Source organism: Pan paniscus, chromosome 15 (genome assembly GCF_029289425.2).
Source record: "Pan paniscus chromosome 15, NHGRI_mPanPan1-v2.0_pri, whole genome shotgun sequence".
NCBI lineage: Eukaryota > Metazoa > Chordata > Mammalia > Primates > Hominidae > Pan > Pan paniscus.
In genome coordinates, this window is record NC_073264.2 from 23,914,843 (window position 1) to 23,937,303 (window position 22,461).

General features: G+C 43.8%; 1 long non-coding RNA gene and 2 gene segments (V, D, J or C); 1 reads left to right on the forward strand and 2 right to left on the reverse strand.

The window, feature by feature from the left end:
• The window catches only part of LOC130540797 (uncharacterized), a 105,449-nt gene extending 89,499 nt beyond the window's left edge, over positions 1–15,950 (reverse strand). Inside the window, exons 1-2 of the long non-coding RNA XR_008954792.1 lie at positions 15,678–15,950; positions 14,066–14,183 (exon numbers count right to left, since the gene is read on the reverse strand). This is a non-coding gene — a long non-coding RNA (uncharacterized LOC130540797). The remainder of the gene's footprint in view (positions 1–14,065; positions 14,184–15,677) is intronic.
• Positions 1–22,461, forward strand: part of LOC100994878 (T cell receptor alpha chain constant-like) — a 349,562-nt gene that overhangs the window by 265,747 nt on the left and 61,354 nt on the right. Inside the window, 1 exon segment of the C gene segment in view lies at positions 19,040–19,123. Within this exon segment, the coding sequence occupies positions 19,040–19,123 (84 nt within the window).
• On the reverse strand, positions 1,657–3,119 carry LOC117975767 (T cell receptor delta variable 3-like). The segment is given in 2 exon segments: positions 1,657–2,152; positions 2,386–3,119. Coding segments are annotated over 2 exon segments (372 nt in total).

Consider the following 22,461-nt stretch of genomic DNA (forward strand, 5'->3'; position numbering starts at 1 on the left):
TGAGGCAGGGATATTGCTGGGAGCAGAACCAAGGTCTCAAGATTTTCAGCCCAAAGTTCCTGCTATAAGAGCACACTGCATCCCCAAATGAGGGCAAGATGTCAAAGTGAGTATCAGCTAGAATGAACTTCAGGATTGTCCCATATTTAGCATATAAATGAGCCACCCTCTAGCCCACTATGCCAGAAACAAAAAAAATCCTGGCATATCACAGGACCATGAATTTCTCACACCAAAAGGATCCTCCAGAGAAGATTTAAGGCAAGAGCCAGGAGGGATTATGGCTGCCTTCTGATCTGGGGCCATGATATGTGAATTGTGAGACGGACATGTGTCACACTCAGTAGGCATTAGAACAGAAGCCCCAGAAAGCCAAGCCACATGCCCAAGGTCTTTGGCTCCCTCATCCCCTGTTCTTTCCATTGCTCCATATAGTGGCTACTCTTGTCCACTGTTTCTGAAGAGCACATAAACTGCTGCCCAAACCACTCACTGATAGAGCCACCTAGGGTACAGCTGCAGAAGAGAGCCCTGGAAGTGTAACGCTGCATCTCTGGGCCTGTCATTATCCAGGTATACGACTTTGAGAATGTCCACCATGTCTCTGGACTGCAGTGTAGTTTCTATCAAATAACGTGTAAGGCCTCTTCCATTTCTAAGATTACATCTAATAACTCTAATAGTTCTATTAAGGCAGATAATTCAAGAGAAGAGGAAGGAGGGACTGATTCCCAGGGACTGAGGGTGTGTATCTATTTCAACATCACATAGTCAGTTTGCCCCAGAGGAAATTTTCTCTGCCGGAGACACCACTGAGCTTCAAACTCAGGGACTTGGCAGCTGGAATTCTGGAAGTCACAACTTTCCAGGAGTGCCTCAGTGCTCTGCAGTGAAAAAAAAGAAAATGTTCTCCAAATAAAATAAGTAAAATGGAGGTGTCAAAGAACATCAAGGAGAAGGTGGCTGGATATAAAAAGATGCGGGGAAAAAAAAGTAAATTGGTGAAAAGTCTTTTAAGTAAATAACTTTGTGTCTAACTTAATTTTTTTTTTTTTTTTGAGACAGAATCTCGCTCTGTCACCCAGGCTGGAATGCAGTGGCACCACCTCGGCTCACTGCAACCTCTGCCTCCTGGGTTCAAGCGATTCTTGTGCCTCAGCCTCCCGAGTAGCTGGGACTACAGGCGCGAGCCACCACGCCCGGCTAATTCTTGTATTTTTAGAGACGGGTCTTCGCCATGTCTTGAACTGGTCTTGAACTCCTGGCCTCAAGTGATCTGCCCGCCTCAGCCTCCCAAAGTGTTGTGATTATTGGCATGAGCCACCACATCTGGCCCTAATTTAATTCTGAAATGAAAACAGATCAATTCATAATAATGGATAAATGGTGGTGGTGACTAAAATAAAGACACTGCTGACGGCCTCACCTTAGATGGGCCCTTTACCTGTACCTGAACCTGCATTCTGAAACCCTCACAGAAAATGCAGCACAGGCTTGTCAAGCCCCATTCTGTATCAGGGGCGACCAGGGCACCAGGGGCACAAAGACAGTGCTCCGTAAACATGCAGTTCTCCTTTGCCTACCAGGAGTCATTCAGGTGGCAAGGGCCCAGTGAGTCAGAAGTGGGGAGATACTCTGCTTCTCTGAAGCCAGGGTGCTCCCCTGGATCTGACCAGGCCATTTATTTCTCAGAAGACACTTTAGGTCACTTCTAAAGGCCAGGCTGGAACACAAAATGGCTAAGAGAAGGATGCCAAGTCCCAGACATGACCTGCCCTAAGAGGCAGCTCTGCTGAGCTGTGCCCCAGGAGTTTGTGTTATGACTTCCTGGGCACCTGCATCATAGTGCTAAAGGCACAGTAGTAAGTGGCACTGTCTTCAGTCCTTACTGGAGAGATCACCAAGTGAAAGGCTTTCTGGGTCAGAATGTGTTTCACAGAAAACCGTCCTTGAGTAAAATCTGCAGCTTGAGATCTGCTGTTATCCCCATAAAAGACAAACTGAAAGGAATAATCTGGCCTTATCCGGTACCAGAATAAATCTGGATTTGAATATACAGCGTCGTAAGTGCAGAGCAGTACCACCTCACTGCCACTCGCCACCGTCTGGTCCGGGGAACTCTGGGTTACTTTGTCACACAGCATGCCCCTGTCTGGGAAAAAGACAATGAGGAAATAGTGAATTCTGCACCCCCCAGACAGTGAGTACAGCACATGCCTAGCCCAGAAGAACTCAATGAGCAGAAGCAAGAGAAGGACACAGAAATAAAGCCAAAGGCAGCAAATAACCAAAAACCAAGAGTGCAAGAGAAAAAGCCTTCAAGAGTCAGATAAGGAGAAATGGGGTTATAGAGCAAGTGGAATGTAAACAAATGAATCTACTTACAGAAAAACAAAAAGCTAAAGCCCACAGTAAGAATCATCTTTTCTTCATATCAGGGCAGAGGATATACAACAAAACAGGGTTCCTAAGATCTCAGAGACTATCTGACGGTTCTAATGAAAGAAGACGGGAGGAAAACAAGAGGAGACTGGCAGCGCTGACGGTCATGTGACTGATTCAGCCGTGACTTCTAGAGGCAAATGCACTCAGCCAAGGAAACTGCTATTGCTATTATGATTTTGGCCCCAATCCATCTTGAACTAATACATATGACAATGAAAAATGGATTACTTTTAAAAAAGAAAAGAAAAGAAAAACAAAGGAAGGGAGAGAGAGAGGAAGTGAGGGAGGAAAGAAAACTGCAAGACTAATGATGGCGTTCTTGGATATCCAACTGCTACAAAAGTAGTTCACTCTCCATTTCTGTATCCTCTGGTCACAGACTGGTGTACTAGTCCATTAATCACATGTCGTACTTTGAGTGACACTGTCTCATAGCATCTAGCACGGCTCCACACACTTTGTTCTATTCAATAAATGGAATAAGTGAAAGAGTACCTTGGACAACTCCCTTACTCCTCTGTATAAAGAGGAAGGAAAGGGGGTTGGACCAGATTCTTTCTAAAATCTGTCCTAGACCTGAATTCCAGAAATCTTTGATTTCAGATGCTTGAGGGAGTGTCCTGATCCTAAGTGCTTCTTGCACTTCACCAGCTTGACTTTCCATCTCTCACTGGGCCCACTGCAGCACACACTTGGCTCCAGCTGGAAAATCCTGAACAGAGCTTCCCGGCAGGTGAACTGCCATAAGTGGGTTATAAGCTTGCTGAGATAGTGTTCAGAGTGCCCATGTACCTGGGGTAGCTGGAGCCCCTGAGCCAGCCCCTCCCAGTCAGGAGCCCTACAAATACAGTTTTCCATGTAAGCCATCAATATGACAACAGCTGGGAGGCACTGCTGTGAAAAACAGAACACTGACTAACTCCCCAAAATGCAGGAGTGTTCCTAGGAGTATTTCTAGAAGGTCCTTCATTTCCCTTTTTCCCTACATCCACTTCATCAGTAAGACTTGTCAGTTCTACCATGAAAATATATCTCCAATCCATCTACTTCTTCCATCTCCACTGCAACCACCTTCTATAAACACCATCATCTCTTACAGGGACTGCTTCAATAACCCACTAACTGGCCCCCTTGCTTCTGTTCTTGTCCCTGGACAATCCATTCTCCAGTTCTTCATAAAATGTACATCAGATGATGACAGCTGGACCTCCTTCCCAGGCCTGTAACATCTGCAAACGATCTGGCCCTTGCTTCCTCCCCAGCCTCACCTCACATCTGCTCCTTCTCTTTCTTCCCTTCAGCTGCAGTGGCCTTCCTTCTCGTCATTTCTATGTCTCTCTTTTCTAGCTACCTGAAACTCTGTCTCCAATTTTTCACAGTTCTCAGCTCCAACTAAATTAGTCACCCATGCCACCCATAACCAACCTCAATTACATCTCTGTTCTTATTTTCCCTCACATCACTATCTGAAATCATCAGATTCATACATGTTTATTTTATATCTCTCCCCTCTCCCCTCTCCCCTACACACACACACACACACACACACACACACACACACACACACACACACACACACACACACGATAATATAAACTATATGAGGGCAGGGAGCTTATCTTTTCACTGATATATCTCCAGCCCCTGGGCTTGTGTTGACCGCATCACAGACAATCAGTAAATATCTGTGTAAAAAAAAGGAATGCAATTTCTTCACTTAAAAACTCACCATTCACCTAGATTTAGGAAATAAAAATACAAGACACCCAGTTAAATGTGCATTTCAAATAAACAACAAAAATTTCAGTAATACGGGTAGCTGGGACATGCCATATTTGGAACACATTTATACTAAAAAAGTATTCATTGTTTATCTGAAATTCAAATTCCACTGGGCATCCTGTGTTTTATCTGGCAATGCTAGGCATGCAGAATACCAAAAGTAAGCACCAGGCAGGCCAGAGTCCCACCATGAGCACCTTCAGGGCCCCTGGCTGTGGAAGAGGGATGTTGAGGGCCCAGGGGCTGCCTTACCGGTGCATTGGCTGCCCAGGCCTGCACTGCCGCCTGCCGGCAGGGGTCCAGTCCACGAGACCCAGCTCCCTGCTGGCGGAAGTCCATTTCAGAGCTTCCGGTTCTCCCAAGTCCAAGGATTATGCTCACTCCCCACCCACAGTCTCTTAGTGTCTGTCCCTGCTGTAAAGATGTTGTCTGGGCTTGATATTTATATGAGAGCTGACTGCTCCGTTCCTGATCTAGACCATAACCATCTTCAAGTTAAATTGCTCCTCCTCTTCTAACTGCCCAACCTCAGCCACGTCTGACCATACCCAAGCACAGAGAAGTGGGTTTAATGGACCTTCACACAGAAGGACACATCCTCTCCTATAATGCTTTACATGGAAGGTTCAGACATAACCTGAGTCCTGCTTGGGGTAGCATTATCAGACTCTCTTGCCCTGGTGTCCTTGCAATATTCCTTGAAAGGCATCCCTCCCCCAAGGAAGGGCAGGCACTGAGCACAGCAGTGCAGTATAACGGCTAAGAGTGGGATCCTGGAGCCAGCCTGCTTGGGTTCATATCAGCTCCGGCTTTTACCAGTTGTGTGACCTTAAGCATGCCCTAACTCTCCAAGTCTCAATTGCTCCATCTGCAAAATGGAGATAGTAATAGCTTTTCTCACAGGACTATTGGAAAATTTAGTGAGGTCACACATGCAATACACCCAGCAGATAAATGATCTATGAATGTCAGGTATTGCTGTTGCATATTTAATTTAAATGCTGCCATTTTTATTAAATAGACATATGAATAGAGTTCCTAAGAGTGTTACTCTCATCAATGCTGTTCAGGGAAAAGATGCTGAGTAAATCTAAATTTTAAAGTTGCAAAATCTAGCAAAAGATTGTTGATATGTTGTATCAATCAATGGTTAAAAAAAAAAAAAAGACTGACATCTTTAATTTGCTTTCAGTGCTGCAAGCATGTCCTAGAGCTCCGTGATCCCCTGAGACCTGTGATCCTCTGAGACATGAACCAGCTGTGCTCTCCCCAAGTCCCTAAGAGCATTAGGAGCATGAGAAGTGAGCATTCCAGCCCCTTGTTCTTATGTCTTCCAAACGTTGTAACAGGCTTGTTCATGAGAGGCCACAATGCATGATCAAGTGACCCCACCACTGAGGAATAGGAGAAAGCCTCAAGATTCAGTGGCCCACTAAGGACGTATTGCCCTAAGTTTCTCCAACCCATCTTCCTATTGGCATCTGGAGCCTGTGCCTCTTCCCAAGGTGCTGAGGGTGCTGCAGGCCCCACTTGCCCTGCAGGCCCCACCCACCCACCAGCGAAGCAGGGCTGCCTTTCATTAGCCCAAAACTGCCACTCAAGAGGGGTTCTCAGACAAGGTGGGAGCCAAGAGATTTGGCGAACGTCACCCTTGTCCCACAGCTTGGATCTTGATCACTCATATCACTCAGAAGAGGGACTTTTCTCTCTTGTTTCCTTTGAGGTGGGCGGCTTTGTTTTTGACCTTGTAGCGCCCTCTGCTGCTACTAATTATCCCGTCTCCATAAATAGGTCATACTGGAGGTTGATAGATCAGGGAAGGAAAACATTCTTTGTTTACAATTCAAGTCAAAGCTGCTGCTTCTGTCTCCATTCCCTTTTCAACTCTGAGACTGGCAGCTGCTTCTCTGTTGGCCCAAAGGGACTATCCTCCACCAGTCACCCAAAGAGGACTGTCTTTAAGGATATGAGATAGCACCCTAAGAGGATAAATGGACATTTTCTTGTCTACAAAAAGCCTAATGCAACAGTAGAGGACATAGGGAAATTTCTTTGGATGGATAGAGACAAGTGCATCTCTTTCTTATGAAAGAATAGAAATGTGATTAAAAAGGAAAAGCCTAGAAACATCTGAACGTGTGGAAATGGGGGTAAGTGGGCTAGAGAAAGGATTTCTGCATCACTTTCTTCCTGTAGCAATTCCATCCGAGATCCCTGGGACAGACCTGGCCTGATGAATAGCAGGAAGCACACCAGGGAGGGACAAGGTCCTGCAGACAACCTTCACCCCCAGGCTGGGACAGCGCCATGGGGACCCAGGGCCTCTGCTTTGGGGAAAGACCTTGCTGAGAGCCCCATGGGCAAGAACAAGTGTGAAGAACCCTACCATGGTTTTTTGCCCAATGCCCTCCACAAAGCCAGCGTTTGAAGGAAAACTGAGGAAGAAGGGACACTCTATGGTGTTGTTGTTGCCATCTCTGGAGCAGCCTGTGGCAAGAACAGTCTTGGTCCAACCAGGTCAGTGATACTTTTTATGATGGGGCTGTGTGGGACCTGACCTGACTCTTGCTAACCAGATTTCTAAAGCCATCTGCAAGGTCTTTTCTCCTATTATTCCCCAGGGCAGGGAGGGCAAACAGATTATATCTCCATTATCAAGAGCTAACAATTGGTAGAGACTATCTGGAGCATGCTGGTAAGAAGGATTCTGAGGCCACATCTATACTCAGAGGAAGAGAGTGATGTGTCTATTAGCGATATTTACCACGGGAGCAGAAGCAGGAGGCAACCCCACACCATTTTGTATTTCCCATTCCTGCTCTCGATGTCATTCCCTGAAATGAGTCCTGCAGAGAAAGAATAATCAGAGCCAATTATCCATTGGATTGTCCTTTTGGTAAAGGGCAAATTTTTCCATTTCTGTCTTTTCCATGGCTTCCCTGGGATCTCATGGACCATTTCCCCTGCTATCAATTGCTGTTGCCTGCAGCCTAAGAAATAAAATTTTTAAATAAATTAGAAGGTTCTATAATTCTCTCTAAAATCATAAACAATGTGTCAAGGCCAAACACTTCCCTGGTGTGATTTATTCATATGTGGACTCATCCTTATATAATTAGCAGGAATAATCACACCCTGAGCCAGCTAGCAGAGCCCCTGGGGACAGAGACCACCCAGAGAAGGTCCTTGTTCTCCTGAGTCACATAAAGGGAGTCACACAAGGCGGGAGTGGAACTCAGGTGTCCTGAGTTCTAGTCCCAGCTCTGCTTCTACCTATCTACATGACCTTGAGCAAATTTATCCTGCAGAGCTTCAGCATTTTCATCTCTAAAATGAGGGCATTGGCCCAGGCAGCTGTTAAATTTCCTTCCAAGTCTCACATTCTAGGATGCTAATGTGTAAAATTATAGAACTGACCCAAGAGTTATTAGTTCATATCCCCCTGTGCATGTTGCTTGAACTCTTCATTGCCCAGCAAGAGGAAAAGGGAAAACATGCTTCTTCATTGGGGGGTAGCATAATTTCCTGGTTTACTATGTGTGACTCATCAGAGCCTGGCGGTCCAAGCCCATATGCCATTTGAAATCCAGTTATTATTACATCTGGGAGAGAGAAAAGTGCTGAAAACAGCCTTTGGGACACTATCGATTTGGCCAAAAAAAAAGAAGAAGAAGAAGAAGAAGGCTCTGTCTAGTGTGATAACATTTTGTTATCTTATTTATTATCTTCATCCCTGAAATGCACTCTGCTCTCTCCTATCTCTGCTCTGAAAGACAGAAAGAGGGCAGCCCTCTCCAAGGCAAAATGGGGCTCCTGTGGGGAACAGAGGGGTGCCTCTGTCAACAAAGGTGATGCCACATCCCTTTCAACCATGCTGACACCTCTGGTTTTTGTAAAGGTGCTCACTCCTGTGGGTACCGGGTTAATAGGAAATTGACATTTGGAGCCAACACTAGAGGAATCATGAAACTCAGCAAGTAATATTTGGCAGAATTTTTTTTTCTATCTGAAAATTATCAGTGAGAGATTCTAATGTGCCTTAACAAACAGGAACAAAAGATGAGTGTTTAATACAATTCAATTTAACAAATATTTATTAAGAGCCTACAGTTATTCCTATGGATCATCTGAGTCAGTTTCTGAGGAAACATTATCGTTGCCTTAAGGGAGCTGGGGGGTTGTCAATGGGCCACAGATGGGATGAAAAATGACAACAGATTTACCTCTGGGACCGGGACATGGTTAACCACAGCAGCCCTGGGTAAGTAGCTTAGCTTCACAAGAAAATGTGCACAACAGCAATGGGTAACCTAAAACACCGGGCAATCAAATATTCTTTTATGATTGGCTTTAGCATGTATTTTATTCTTTTGTAGGGCAGGTTTATCTCACCAATTATATATTTTCTTAACTGATCTGTAAAATCTACAGGGGAAAAGTATTTTAAGAATTATATGTTTCTGCAATTAGGCTCCCAGCAGTCAACAAAGAAGTGGTACTTTTTGTCTTTCCAGTGATGAAAAAGGGAACCTGGCATCCCTGGTGGCCCACCAGCGTCTCCTTCCTTGGCCTAGGTCAGAACAAGCCGTAAATCAGCAGGCCGTTATCTTCTTATAAATCTGTAGAGCAGGGTGGACAACAAAAGGCAGCCTGCTAGGTTTTCAGGACATGAGTTCCTTGTGTAGCCAGAGAACCGGGGACCATCCTGACGTGGTTGGTCCTGCTGTCCTCACAGCCTGAATCCCGGGCTGTATGAATAGGAGAGGTTCAAGCCCAGATGACTGTTCACGATGCTGGTCCCCCTTGCATCCCTAATCATGCTAGAGACATGACCAGGGTCTGAGAGGAGGAAGTTACAGCACAGCACCAACAGGGTCTTTTGGTAAAGGGCCTGGGCACTGTGTGAAGATCACCTAGATGCTCAACTTTGGGAAGGGGACTGAGTTAATTGTGAGCCTGGGTGAGTACCTCAACTCCAGAGGTAGCTTTAGCAGAACCCCTTTATACCTAACACCTGGCAATCAGAGGGCTGAAACACTTGGCCAGATAATGAATTCTCTTATCCGGTGGGAAAAGGCTGTAAAGATCAAATCACCTTTCCTATGGGTAAGCAAGAGTCTGTAGTTTATGTAAAGGCAGCAGCTCCTGTGGGAAGGAAGGAAACAGGAAATTTACATTTGGAATGGGGACGCGAGTGAGAGTGAAGCTATCTTTAAACCAAAGGTGTCAGGTTATTTGGTTTGGTTTTTGAATTATCTGGAAGTTCCAAAGAAAGAACACTTCTCCCTGAGGATTCGATTGCAAAATTCTGACTTCAAACTTCTAAAAAGATGAAATGTTAAATCAGATAGTAGGCTTGGAAAACTCTATTTCTCTATGTAAAAAGTAGAGAACTACTTTTCTTTTGTTTGCTCATTTTATTTTGTTTAGGAAATAAGAGGATTAGATGCCCTGGTGGTGAGTGGGGAGGGCAGGGACATTTGCACAGCATTTCTGGATAAATTAGATCCAAATAATCAAATCAAAGACTCTCAGCTCAGAAAGTAATTAAAGATCTCCTCACCCACCTCTTTAATTTTGCAAATGAAGACAGTGAAACTCAGAGAGGTTGTGAACTTGCTCAAGGTCACACAACTGATCCTGATATCAAGGTCCAGGGCAAAGCCAAGACAGCTCATAGTTCTCACCAGCCCAGACCCAAGGGAGAAAAAAACATCATAGTCCTTGGCCACGGCAGCATCATTTGCATCCCAAGCATTCTTTACCCAAGCCTTAATGAACTCAAAAAGAAATCCTGAGTTCCAAAGGGAGATAAAATCATTCTGCGCCTGTTGAAAAAACAAGCAAGCTAAAGTGGAACAATAATTGAACTTGATATTAGGGGAAAGGTGCAGCCATCTGCAGACTGAGAGAGGGGTGAAAAAAACAAAATGAAAATGCTAGTCTTGTGTTCAGACAATGATTATGACCATAGAACACTACCTATAAGTTCTGTAGAGCTAATTTCTTTCCCAGTGGGGTTGATATTCTATGATAGATTGCATCAGCGGTGTGATTGTTTTGGACCATAGAATACGTATACACAATTGGCTTGTTGAGCCTTCTGGTGTCTTGAAGTGAAAATCATATCTCTGGACATATCTGTCAGGCCTGAAGCCCTAGGCTACTGGAAAGAAAGATACCATGACTTATCCTTCCTCTAAAGCTTAGAAGTTGGAGAAAAATTCTAGTTCTTGGGAAGCTCTGCAAAGCTGGGTTCGTTAAGCTGATGCCACAGGTTTTTGCAAAGCCCCTCAGCACAGTGTTTAAGAAACCAGTGGCTCTAGGTTGACCTTTGGGGAAGGAACACAGCTCACAGTGAATCCTGGTAAGTGGAGGGGAGCATCGAATCCTCTGCCTGAATGTATCCATTTTATGCCAATGAATTGAGATATGGCTTCTTGCCCCATCTCTGCCACATTCAAGTCCTGCTTGGCTAAACAATGCTCATGGATGTGCACGTGTGCAGTGGGATGCAGCTTTTTCTAACCTCTCACAAAATCACGCAACCCCTTCACCAAACTGCTTGGTGGCTCTTCTGTGCCCTCACAGCCCTTCTAGTTTAGCAGTTAGAGGAAGACAAGTGCCCAAGGGCTTTCTCATTTTTAGGTCATTGTGAAAAGAGGAACGTTGGTGATGTGTTTGCCTGCTTGGGAGGAAAATAATAATGATGATTTACTCATTGGTTTCTATATGCTAGTTGATGTGCTGCATTCTTTCTCTTATCACATTTAATCCTTATACCAGGTCTGTGAGTTAGGTGCTATTATTATCCTCATTTTATAGAAGAGATATATTTATATTTTATATTTCTATAGAAGCACAGAGATGTTGAATAACTTGTTCAAGCCGATGAAGTAAGAAAGAGAACCTGGAGTTTAATTCTTGGCACTCAGATTCCAGAGCTAAAAGCTTTTCAGTGAGGGGATTATGTCTAGAGGGAATGTCCCTGATGCTCTAGTCTCTAAGGTTGCTAAGATAATCGCTAAAGAACTGCGCTCTCAGCAAGTAAAGCCAGGGGTTGATCAACAGGACCACGGTGACCCAGTTACATATTCTTAATCCTTACAACATCATCAAGCAGTTGCTGTTTTCCCCACTTTACAAGTGAGGAAACTGAGGTGTAGCAAGTTAGGAAACTTGTCCTGAGTTTTAAACTCAAGCCTACCTGCCCCAAAGCCTGAGCTCTTTTAAATTAACTGCAACTGCTGACCAGTTAGATTAACTAATTACTTAATTAATAAGATAACAACCTAACAGGCTGTAAGGTAAAAAACTAATCAGATTTGATCTATAGGTCCCCTCCCTTTTCGGGAATAGCTATACAATTGTATAATTTTATGCTTCCCCTGGGAGAGTGGGTGGAGCCCTGGCTCCCAGCCTGTGGTGGAAGGGTCTTGGCAGTATTTGTAAAGCAGTCTGTGGGGGTGTAACTCAGGGTGGATCTGAAAAGCTGGTCTTTGGAAAGGGAACGAAACTGACAGTAAACCCATGTAAGTCTGAATAATGCTTCCAAATTTCTCCCTGGAACCCTGATTTCCAAATTTTCCATTCTGTTTTATAACCCAGGTCCAAACCACAGCAGTCCCATTAATGGATTCCAGTGCAAAACAACTGCTGGTGTATTCCTACTACACGCAGGTCTCTGCTGTTTGCCCTCATGTGCTATTTTATCTAATAGCTGAGAATGACAGTACCAATGGAGCACTGAGTTAAGGAGTCAGACTGTTCAAAGGCTTCATTCTTCATTATAATTGGTGAGATTTTCCATGGGACTAAGAGAAAATCGATTAACTCTCTGAGCCTCTATTTTCCTCCTCTGTAGAATGGGGGAGGCAGTTCCTGTTCCCATTTTACCACAGCCGGCGTGCTGTGAGGGGATGTTGGTACATTTCCAATAAGGGGACAATGAGTGTGAAGAGAAAGGAAGGCCCCAGGTGGTCCGTAAACTCTTCCACCAGTCCCACACTATAAACAGCTGGTTTTATCAGGGGGATTCTTGGATGACAAGTAAGCACTTAAGTAAATATCAAAGGGAGTTTCGGCAACTGAGTTTTTGTAGATCCTCGTGTCATTGTGTTATACTGGAGCCAATAATAAGCTGACATTTGGAAAAGGAATAACTGTGAGTGTTAGACCAGGTATGTTTTAATGAATGTTATTTGTTTCCAAACATAAGCCACCATCCTTAGAAATTCAGTGAAAGATAACCGAATCTCCTGCCCAGTTATTAGCATCTTTCACCATGGGTCTTTCTGGAGAAAATGACAATGTGGGCAGCCCCTGACTGCAGCCCCTTTGGGACTGTTTCTTTAACACCTTTAAGTACTTGGGAATGTTGAGTGTGTTTTTGTTAATGTTGGAGATATGTGTCTGACAAATGGAATCTGAATTGAAGTTTTAGTGTGTAGGGGCAGAAAGCATTTAGAAAGGACAAAAGAAGGACAGATTAGACTAAAATACATACCAATGGCTGGGAGTATGCAATGCAACCTAATCCAAAAGGAAACAGTGAGATGTAGCCTGCTGATTAAACAACTGAGCCAGCACTCCGTGTCAGCTGACTTGTCTTCCCAAAGCTTCCATGTTGGTGCAATTAGGAAAAGAATTGTCTAATCCCCATAACTCAACATCTTGGAGCCAAGCTAAATTGGGTAAAGCCGTGTAAGATTTTCTGGTACTGACACTGACTACAAGCTGATATTTAGGGAAAAGTTAAGATTGAAAGCAAATATTCAAATTAGTCAGAAAGACCATGAACTTCTGAAAACAAGCCCCAGGGTGCTGTTAACTGCTGCATTTCTAATTGGGTCCTCATGGAACATTTTCATCTCTGCCTTGTCTGAGCTTTCTGCACCAGAGAAGCCCCTTTAGATACCCACTCACTTCTGAGTCCCTCATTGAAAAGGTGGCAACTAAGCTTAGAGAAGGATTCCCTAATCCAAATGCAATACTCGGGGGAATATTTTGAGTATTGCTCCACCATTCTCAAAACAAACCTAATTTCAATTAACTTGAATGTAGCTGAAATTTTGTTCCATGAGGGAATCTCTGCTTTCTATGATAATGCAAGCTCATTTCAAACTATTGTTTGGGATTTAACTTTTGCTCATAATTCCCAAAAGATACCAACTATTCAATGAGTATCTTAAAATAAAACTACTTTCATGACTAAATTATTGTCCCCATTAGAAAGGCTAGAATCAGAATGTCCTAGTATGTATTATGTGAACCCCATGCGACCTTCCTAAAGTTTCTTATGCCTAAAACAGCATAAGAGAGAAAAGCATTTCCACGCTAACCTGTGTGTTCACTGGTTAACAAAAGTCTAAAGAGCAGGTGAGTCAGCTGCTCCGTTTCCAAACTGGACTGGACATTTACAGTCCTGCAGATACTAAAAATGATAATCAGGAAAAGCACACACAATTCTACTTTTACTTATAATTCCCATCTTTCCCAAAGAACTGTTATAAATTCTCTCCCAAAGGTGTTATATTCATCCTTCTTTTGTTGCCTCTATTTGTGATGTGTACTGAGATGAAATATTTGTTGAGATTCAAAAACCCCATGAGATTTAACTTAAGCTTTCCCTGTCAGAGAGATTCTAAGAGCTAAAAGATGGGAAGCTGGTATTTGGGAACTAGATTAAAAAGAAAATCCAAATTAATCCCAAGGAGCAAGGCTCAATAGATAGTTATTTAGACATAACATGTCCACCCTGCAAGCCTAGTTGCTCAGTTGACTGGGCTGCCCCTATCTTAGTCTTGCCTGGAAGAGAAATAAGTTGTTTGCCCCATACCTGGCTTGAGAAATGTCAGCCTCCAGACCTGAAAGCTTCTTGTGATTTGGTTTATTTCTGTAGAGTTTATTATTATACACAGTGTTCTTGAAGTAATAGAAAAGTGCATTAGAAGCTCCTGCAAATGGAAATGAAATGTAAATTTAGATTGTAAACACATGACTGCAGTAAATAGATAGCAAGAAAAAGGATGAAGAGATTAGAAATTTGCCACATTTCTCTAACCCTAAAGGGATGTTTCTATAAATAGTTTAAAACTGTTGAAGACAAAGGGGGAGAAGGAAGGAGAACAGAGGCAAACAGATTTTCTCCTAATCCTTTCCATTTGGCAAAATTAGAAATGGTTTTTCAATTAAATTTCCCTGAGCAGAGGAAGAAACCATGTCTGTTTCCACACTAAAATTCCTGTGGGTGGGAGTCTCTAGAGTTGATTTTGAGGATGGATCCCTGTTAGTGACAAGTGCTGGTAATGCTCCTGTTGGGGAAAGGGGATGAGCACAAAAATAAATCCAAGTAAGTGTGGAGGGACAAGAAGATCTCACAGTGCAGGATTTCCCCTGGATTTTCTGCATTGCCTTTTCACCTTTCCTGTCTTAGCACGACAAATTAGGTCCCAGATGAGCAGGCCCTCGCATTCAAACCGGAAATTTTAAGGAGGAAGCCAGATTAACTTTACTCGGGAGACCTAGTAGACTCTGACTTTAAAGATTCTTTTAATCCAGCTGTTTTTAGGGAGAGCTCTGTAAAAGATGAAAGAAATGTTTTTAAAAAAAATTAAAATTCTATGGGGTGAAAACAGAGATGTTAAATATTTGATTGGCAAGGCAACTGGAAAATCTGGACCATGTCTACAACTGCTAAAGGAGGCTTTGTGAAAGAGAAAATGAGCAGCCCAAGGAGATCCTGTCCTAAACTTCTCTGGCCAGTGAAATTCGGGCCATTCTCTACCACAGCCTTGGACTGCTAGGAGGGCAGATCAGATGTCTTCCTCAGTGGGGAGAGGTGGGCCCTTGCTGGCAGTTTCTGTAAAGCCTTGTGCTGTGGTGTAACTCAGGGATCCCAGCAGCTGGTATTTGGCCAAGGAACCAGGCTGACTATCAACCCAAGTAAGTATGACAGGGTGAAGCTACATGCAGCTGAGTACAGTCTTTTCCTTTCTAGACCATGTCCTGCAAGCTCTCCTTGAGGGACGTATACTCATTTTGCATTGTCCTTTGTAGAGAAGCAGACCAGGAAAGACAGGAAAGCCCTCAAATTTCCACTTTTAAACACATCCCTGTAAAAACTGTCTTGCTTCCCTCCCCTTCCACAATCAGTTTCTAGTAAATCAGAATCCGGTGAATTGATATGCAATTTCAATGAAAAAAAAAGCAGAGAAATAGTTACCCCAACAAGTGCAAAAAGTAGAAACTATCTGAGCACCAGCCAAGGGAAGATAATTAGGAAAGAAAAAAAAAAGAAAGAAATGGATTACTGGAACCGTGATGGCAGCTTAGTCACAAAGAAAATGATAAAAAAAATTAAAATTAAATTTTAAAAAACTTTAAAGATATATACATATATATATATCATATATATATGATATATTGTCCTCTGGAACTCCAGCACTCACCTACAGCAGCTGCATTCTGGACTTATTATCAAATAACCTATAAACCTGTAGTTTAATGAAGAGTTGAGCAATCGAGACCACATTGACCCCCAGGATCCTTCTGCAAAGAGCAGCTTCTGTTCCTGTTTCTGTAAAGCCTTCTGTGGCTGTGAGAATAGTGGAGGTAGCAACTATAAACTGACATTTGGAAAAGGAACTCTCTTAACCGTGAATCCAAGTAAGTTTGAAGGGAGTGGGGGAAGGGGGGATTCAAACACTTCTGATTTAATTACTTGCCCCTCCAAAACATTCCAGCTTAGGTTCCAAATCTAATGTTTGTGCTGGGGGGATATGGTGCCCATCAGAGGGATTAGAACTCCACTGTACAAAGACTAAATTACTTTCAGCCCAAAACATTCCTATCATTCATCTTAAACAAGATTATTGGTGCAAGGAGAAAAAATGAATACAGAATCCTGAGGGATCCAGCTAAGGGTCAGGAAATGTTTGCCAAAAAGATAAAGAGGAAATTGGCATATCGTGACTACGCAAATGCAGTAGACCAAATATAAATTGTCCTGACTTAGATACTAACACTCCTCTTAAATTTATCGCCTGAAATAATGGGACCCTGCAACTTCATTAACTAATGCTGAAAATTCTGTAAGCAGGCTCCTTTTCTTCTTTTACCTTCACTTTATCTCTCTGAAAAGAACTGTTCTCAATCCCCAGTCTGGTAACTGAGGTCCCGTGGGTGGAACTGTCTGGTTAACTCAGGCAGAGCATTTAACCCCACTTTTTCCTTGGTTACCAAAATAATGGATTCAGCCTCCACTTTACTTAGTTCACCTGAGAAGGGGAAAATTCATCTGTCCTCTGAGTCGTGAGAATACAGCAGTACATTCTCTCCTTCAAATATACACCCACCCTTCCCTAAAGGTAATGTGTGAGTACTTAGAAAAGTTTTTAAATGTTAGATATAAAAGTAAGGCACTGTGGTTGCTAATGGCACTTCTTGAAAATCTGTGCTGCTGGTGGACTTCTGAAAGTGGTGCTTATAAACTAAGGCTGGAGAAGACTGACTTGTAAAATTCAGATAAAATGAAAATGGGAAAAACTTCTCAAAGGGCTCCAGTCTCCTAAGTGCCCTGATGTTGAGTAAAGGCCAAATGCCCCAGCTTTACTTACTCAGATCTGCTTTCTGTGATTAAGAAGAGATGCACACTAGAGAGAGGCACTTTGAAAAACACAGCCCAGGCAAAATTCTTAAAAAGACTGGCTCTGGTGGCGGGGCGGGTGGTGAAGGACTCAGGGACACCGTGCATGCAGCATTGAGGGAGTTAATGCAGACTTGCTAGCAGACAGCTTGGAATGTTCTGGGATAGGCCCTGCCTGAAGAACATGCAGTGTGGTTAGCCATCAAGTTCCCGTGTGCAGAAGTGCCTTGCTCAGCAGGGGCAAAATCAGCACGTCTGTGGCAACAGCAACAATGAATAATATATGATGTTAAATCCCAGGCGTTCAGCAGTCTCCGCTGAGGTCTTATCAAATTAAAGCTTCAAGGGGATTCATATGAACATCCTAGGAGACTCAAGGACTCAGTCGCTTTTCAGAGGGTGGGCAGCCAATGCTAGGGACCAGACAGTAGGCTTTTTTCTTTGGTTTCTTACCGGAAACACACTAGGGCGGGGCTCTGCGGTGGGTTTTCCAGAATGCAGAGAAGCTGGGAGCCCCTCTCAGCACTTGGTCAGCCTCTTAGGGGACTGAGAACTGTAACAACTCCTACCCTTTGAAACGCTGACGAGGTCAGGGTGGTTGACAGCCTAACCAGGCAAAGAAAATATCTGTGCAAGGCTAGCATTCTTCCAGAGCTCTGGACAGTAATTGTGTGCCAGATTTTCCATGCAGTGGACTCTTTAGCTGCAGGAACTATATGGCAAGGCTGGAGCCCAAGGAACCCATGATTAAATTCTGTTTTCCTGCAGTAAGTGGAACACAGAGATTATTGCCACAGCAACACTTTGGGTGCCTGTCTGTTTGAGGGCCTCAGCTGAGGGCAGGCATCTGGTTTTGCTTATCTCCTGAGGAGGCTGAAGAGAGGGTGGGAAGCCCTTTAGACAGTGAATACTGTGAAATAGTGAAGAGATGGGAAGGGTCATTTGAATCCCTGACTGCTGTCCTTAAAAAAAATGGATACGTCTTCTTAGCTAAATAATAGCCTTTTTCTCTCACCCTTTTCATGATAGTAAGCAAGCTAAAACTTTAACCCTTTGTAATAAGTGGTTGCTTGAAGACATGACTAAAGAGGCTAGCATAAATTCAGCCCAAAAAAGTCTGAGTTAAGAAAACTAAATTCGATTAAAGAGGTGTCTGTTTTTCATACCCCTGGGGGACAGGGTTTGATCATCACCACATCATGAAACTGCCTGGATTTTGCTCTTCACATTTTTTGTGACATCCAGACACAGCCAGGGTGACTCCCAGGATTCCTGTGGTTGTGTCTGTTGGCAACAGAAGCATTGTTTGGTCAAGGGATGAAATTCACAGGAACCCCAAGTAAATGTGCAAAAGCCTGCCTCTAACAGAGACCTCACTTAACCCTACCACTGTGGCCACCGGGCTGCTCTGTGAAGTCAGAACACCTCAGGTGAGACTGTGAAGTAACCAGATGTCCTGGTTTTCCTGGGATTCAGGGGTTTTCCAGGACAAAGGTCTTTCTTTGCTAAGCCCAGAATGATCCCCAGGATAGTTAATCACCATAACAAGGCACAGATAAAAACTTTTTTCTGTGAGCTACTACTTACATTTCACCAAATTCAAGACTGACAAAAAAGCTAGGTTGTGTGAAAGCTCAGTTAAGTGTGCCCATCATTTTTATTTCTTATGCTAGGGCATGAAGGGAAGCTCAGGAGATCCTGTTTCATGAGGCTACAGTCTAAATCTCATCTAATTCTAGTCAGTCTCCAAAAAGCTGAACACTCTCCTCTTGTCTCCTTGTAATCAATTCATTGTCATCAGAAATGTGTGACACCTCGAGGGGAGGGGAGGACGTGTCTTGAAAACTGATCAGAGAAATTGTCCTGAAAATGATGCTGTAAAATGGAAATGAGACCTTTAGAAAGAGAGATGCTGAACATGAGAAATCAGTAAGCCTCAAGACAAAAACCAGAGGAAATGGAGAGAGACGGGAGGCGGGAAGCCGGACCTCCAGGGACGCAGCAGATCAGTGTCCCAGGACCAGAGGTGGAAACGGTCTTCCTGCCTTTGGTGGGATGAAACTGAGCCTCACAGACCCAGGCCCCTTTGGGTGAGTTTATTCTCCCCAGAATAAAAAGAAGAGGAAGTCTGCGAGCTTCAGAAGTCCCCCTAGGGTTCTTGTAAAGGCCTCCAGTGCAGTGCTAATACTGGTGGTACTAGCTATGGAAAGCTGACATTTGGACAAGGGACCATCTTGACTGTCCATCCAAGTAAGTGTAACAAGACACAGCAGTATACTGGAAATTCTGGAATGTCACCCCAGTGTCAGGTTTTAAAGAACCAGATATTGCTTAAAGTTAAGTGGTGTCCTCTGAGGTCCTTTCTCTTCTTTAACCTCAATATTCACAGATTTTCTTTTGGACCCTGAGTTGTTAGGTCTGTCTCCCTGCTGCGTGTACAGCTGACCTTGACCCTGGAAAGTCAGAATCTTTCCTGCTTTCAGTGTCTTCTCTGGAGGTGATGCCCTAACTTTTTTGAGGGGAGGTCATCCTTTCCAAATGACTCCCCTGAGTAACCTGTTCTAATGTTTAGTAGCATTCCCTGTCAGAAAGTCCTTCCTTACCTCAATCTTAAATTATTCTTGGTATAGCCGAGGCCGTTTCCACCAGCGTCATCCACAATAAAGAGGAAAATTGAGAGCGGAGTTTGAATAGGTATGTGGTATTTGGTTCAGAATGGGTTTTAAATGAAAGTGGAGAGGGAAAAAATGAAACCTGAATGGGAATCTGAGGTCTTATTTCAAATCCCTCTCTGTTTCCTGTCTGTCATCTCCTTTTGCTTCTATAGATGCAAAACTACAGAGAGAGAGGCGGGGAGAGAAAGGATAGACAGAAATAAACATCCACTGTGTCCATTCCCTGTCACTGAAACCACCAGGCAAGGGATTACAATTAATTCCAAAGAGTTTCAGATACACGGCTTAATACCTTTCTCCTTGTGGTGACTTGTATCCTGGCTGATAATTAGAGCAGATAGAAAGATTTGGCTTTGGTGTGTTTGCCGCTGCACCCCACTGGGAAGAGACAGAAATTTGACTGTTTTTTAAGATTCATAAAGTTCCTTCTGTCAGTCGTTGTAAAACTCCCTGAAGCAGAGAGATGCGTGACAGCTATGAGAAGCTGATATTTGGAAAGGAGACATGACTAACCGTGAAGCCAAACAAGCTGGAAAGACCTAAACTCACAGTGTTCCTTATGTACTTTTGCTCCCTTCCCCGTTTCAGGCCTTTTGGCTGTTTCCTGTAGGGATTCTAAGAGAGTCAAATGGAAATGGATTAAAGAGAGTCTGAAGCCCCGTGGGTGCTCAGAAATGATAAATGAAAGGAATAAGAGACAGAAAGGGAAACAAAGTTGAAAAGCAGGAATATGTCTTTCACTGCAGCTTGATAAGACTGAGATGTGAGGTGGGTGTCAGAGAAGGGCGTGATCGCTCCAGCTGCTATTGCAGAACACTCTGTTTTCCTAGGATCCCTATCAAGGGCAGTGTCCTCTTATGCCAAAGGGATGAGTCAAGTCCCTATATTTCTGGAGTAGCTGCCCTTGTGCAGGCATAGTTGGTCAGGCAGATAGCACAATCCCAGCTCAGTGTGTATGGAGGAGGCCACCTGACATTGCCAGCTGTATCTGCTCCATTCAGTGGCAGCATAAATCCATACCAGGTGGGTGTGGATTTGGAATATGCCAGTGCCACTACAAGGCTGAATGTTGAGTTGTTGTGATCATCTTGAATGTGTGAGATGCCTCCAAGTGAAGTCTGGTTCTAATGAGCAGGGTGCAGGTTGGACCAATATTGCCCATTTTCTGTTGAGTTTCTCCAAGCCCAGTAGTGTGGGAGCCAACATTGAGAGACTGACATTTGAGCTAGGGATCCTATTGACTGAAATATGCCAAAGGGATCTGAAAGGTCAAAACTGCCTTCAGAGCTCAGCCTTTGTTGTTATCTCTCTGGCAGTTGTCATTTCAGCAAAATGCATCCACTTAGAAAGCTCAGCTCTTCATTAGGCAGACAAATGAGAACAACATATTGACCAGAGATAAGGAGTTGGGAGCCCAGATCTCAGCCTCTGAGAGCCTAGCATTTCCAGTTCTTTAATCACGTGAGCCGGTGAGCATATGCTATCTCAGAGAAAGCAGATCAATGATGCCTGAGGACCTGGTGTCACCAAGCTAGGGCTTAGAGATAGAAATGAGATGCAGATGGGGATGTTGTGTGAATTGGGGAATAATAGAGAAGGGAGGAGGAGACAGGGAGTTCAATGATGCTTTTTAAAACCAGCAGCATGTGAGAAATTATAATGACACAAAGGTGAAGAAGTATGTATTGCATATAATCCTAGCAAGTTTCCTACCATTCCCAACAGAATCTAGCCTCACTGTGGCTCCAACTCACAGATCCTATAGGTAATGCTGAATCGTACCTGAGATGCCTTTTGAAATGGCATCAAGACTGGGCTCTAAAATCTTTTAAGAGTCACCTGTCAGTTATTGTAAAGGTTTGGATGGCTGTGTGAAAACCTCCTACGACAAGGTGATGTTTGGGCCAGGGACAAGCTTATCAGTCATTCCAAGTAAGTCTCCCTGGGATGCTGCCTGTGGAGTGCGCTGGGGCTAACAGTCTCATACATTAGGGCTTAAATGACTGTGCAGATGGCATTGTGGTTGAGGACACAAAACTGAGAGAATCGAGATACATTGACTCTGATCAGAGAAAAAGGTCACGGAATAGCAAATATAGGTTTAGTCCTTAAAAGGTAGCATAGATAACATGGGACTTGAACGTGGCAATTTGAAAAACAACCTGTGGTCTATCAGCACGTTCTCACTGCACACGGGGGATAAACAGGGGTGGGGGAATAAGCAATGGACATTGCATGATAGGGGTGCTAGGGAAATGAGGCAGGTCAGGAAGAAGGAAGGTGATCAGAGCCTCATACGGGGTTAATCTAGAGAAGATGAATTGTTCCATAAGTTTCACAAAGAAGTAAAGTCCAAAGATATAATAAGAAGTCCTGATTAAAATCCACTTCAGAATCATATGATCATCAGGAGAGAAATTAAGTCTTAAAAGAAAAAGAAGTTTTTAAACGTGGGTCCATAAAACAAATGGACCTACACCTTTAATTAGACAGCAAGCAGCACAAGATGCACGTTAGCCTTCCTTTTAATCCCCTCTCAGGAGGAATCAGTCCCTCCAGCTGCACATGGTCACAGCTGCTCTAAGCCCTGGAGCTCCTTCCCGGTAATACCCTTGCTCCTGTGCCTGCACAGGGAAAGGAGATGCCTGCCTGCCTGCCTGCCTACCGGTCTGCCTTTTGGTCCGCCGCTTGGTGGGGCCCCAGGTGTAACCTCTGACTGTCTCTTCTGCCTGGTTTTTGTTGAGCTTCCTATCACAGTGGAACACCGGTAACCGGTTCTATTTTGGGACAGGGACAAGTTTGACGGTCATTCCAAGTAAGTCAAAGAAAATTTTCCATCACCATTGTGTTGAGCAAACCCTTTAAACTGCAGAAAGAGCTGTCAAAGTCTGCTACTCTATTTCTCTGCTTCTA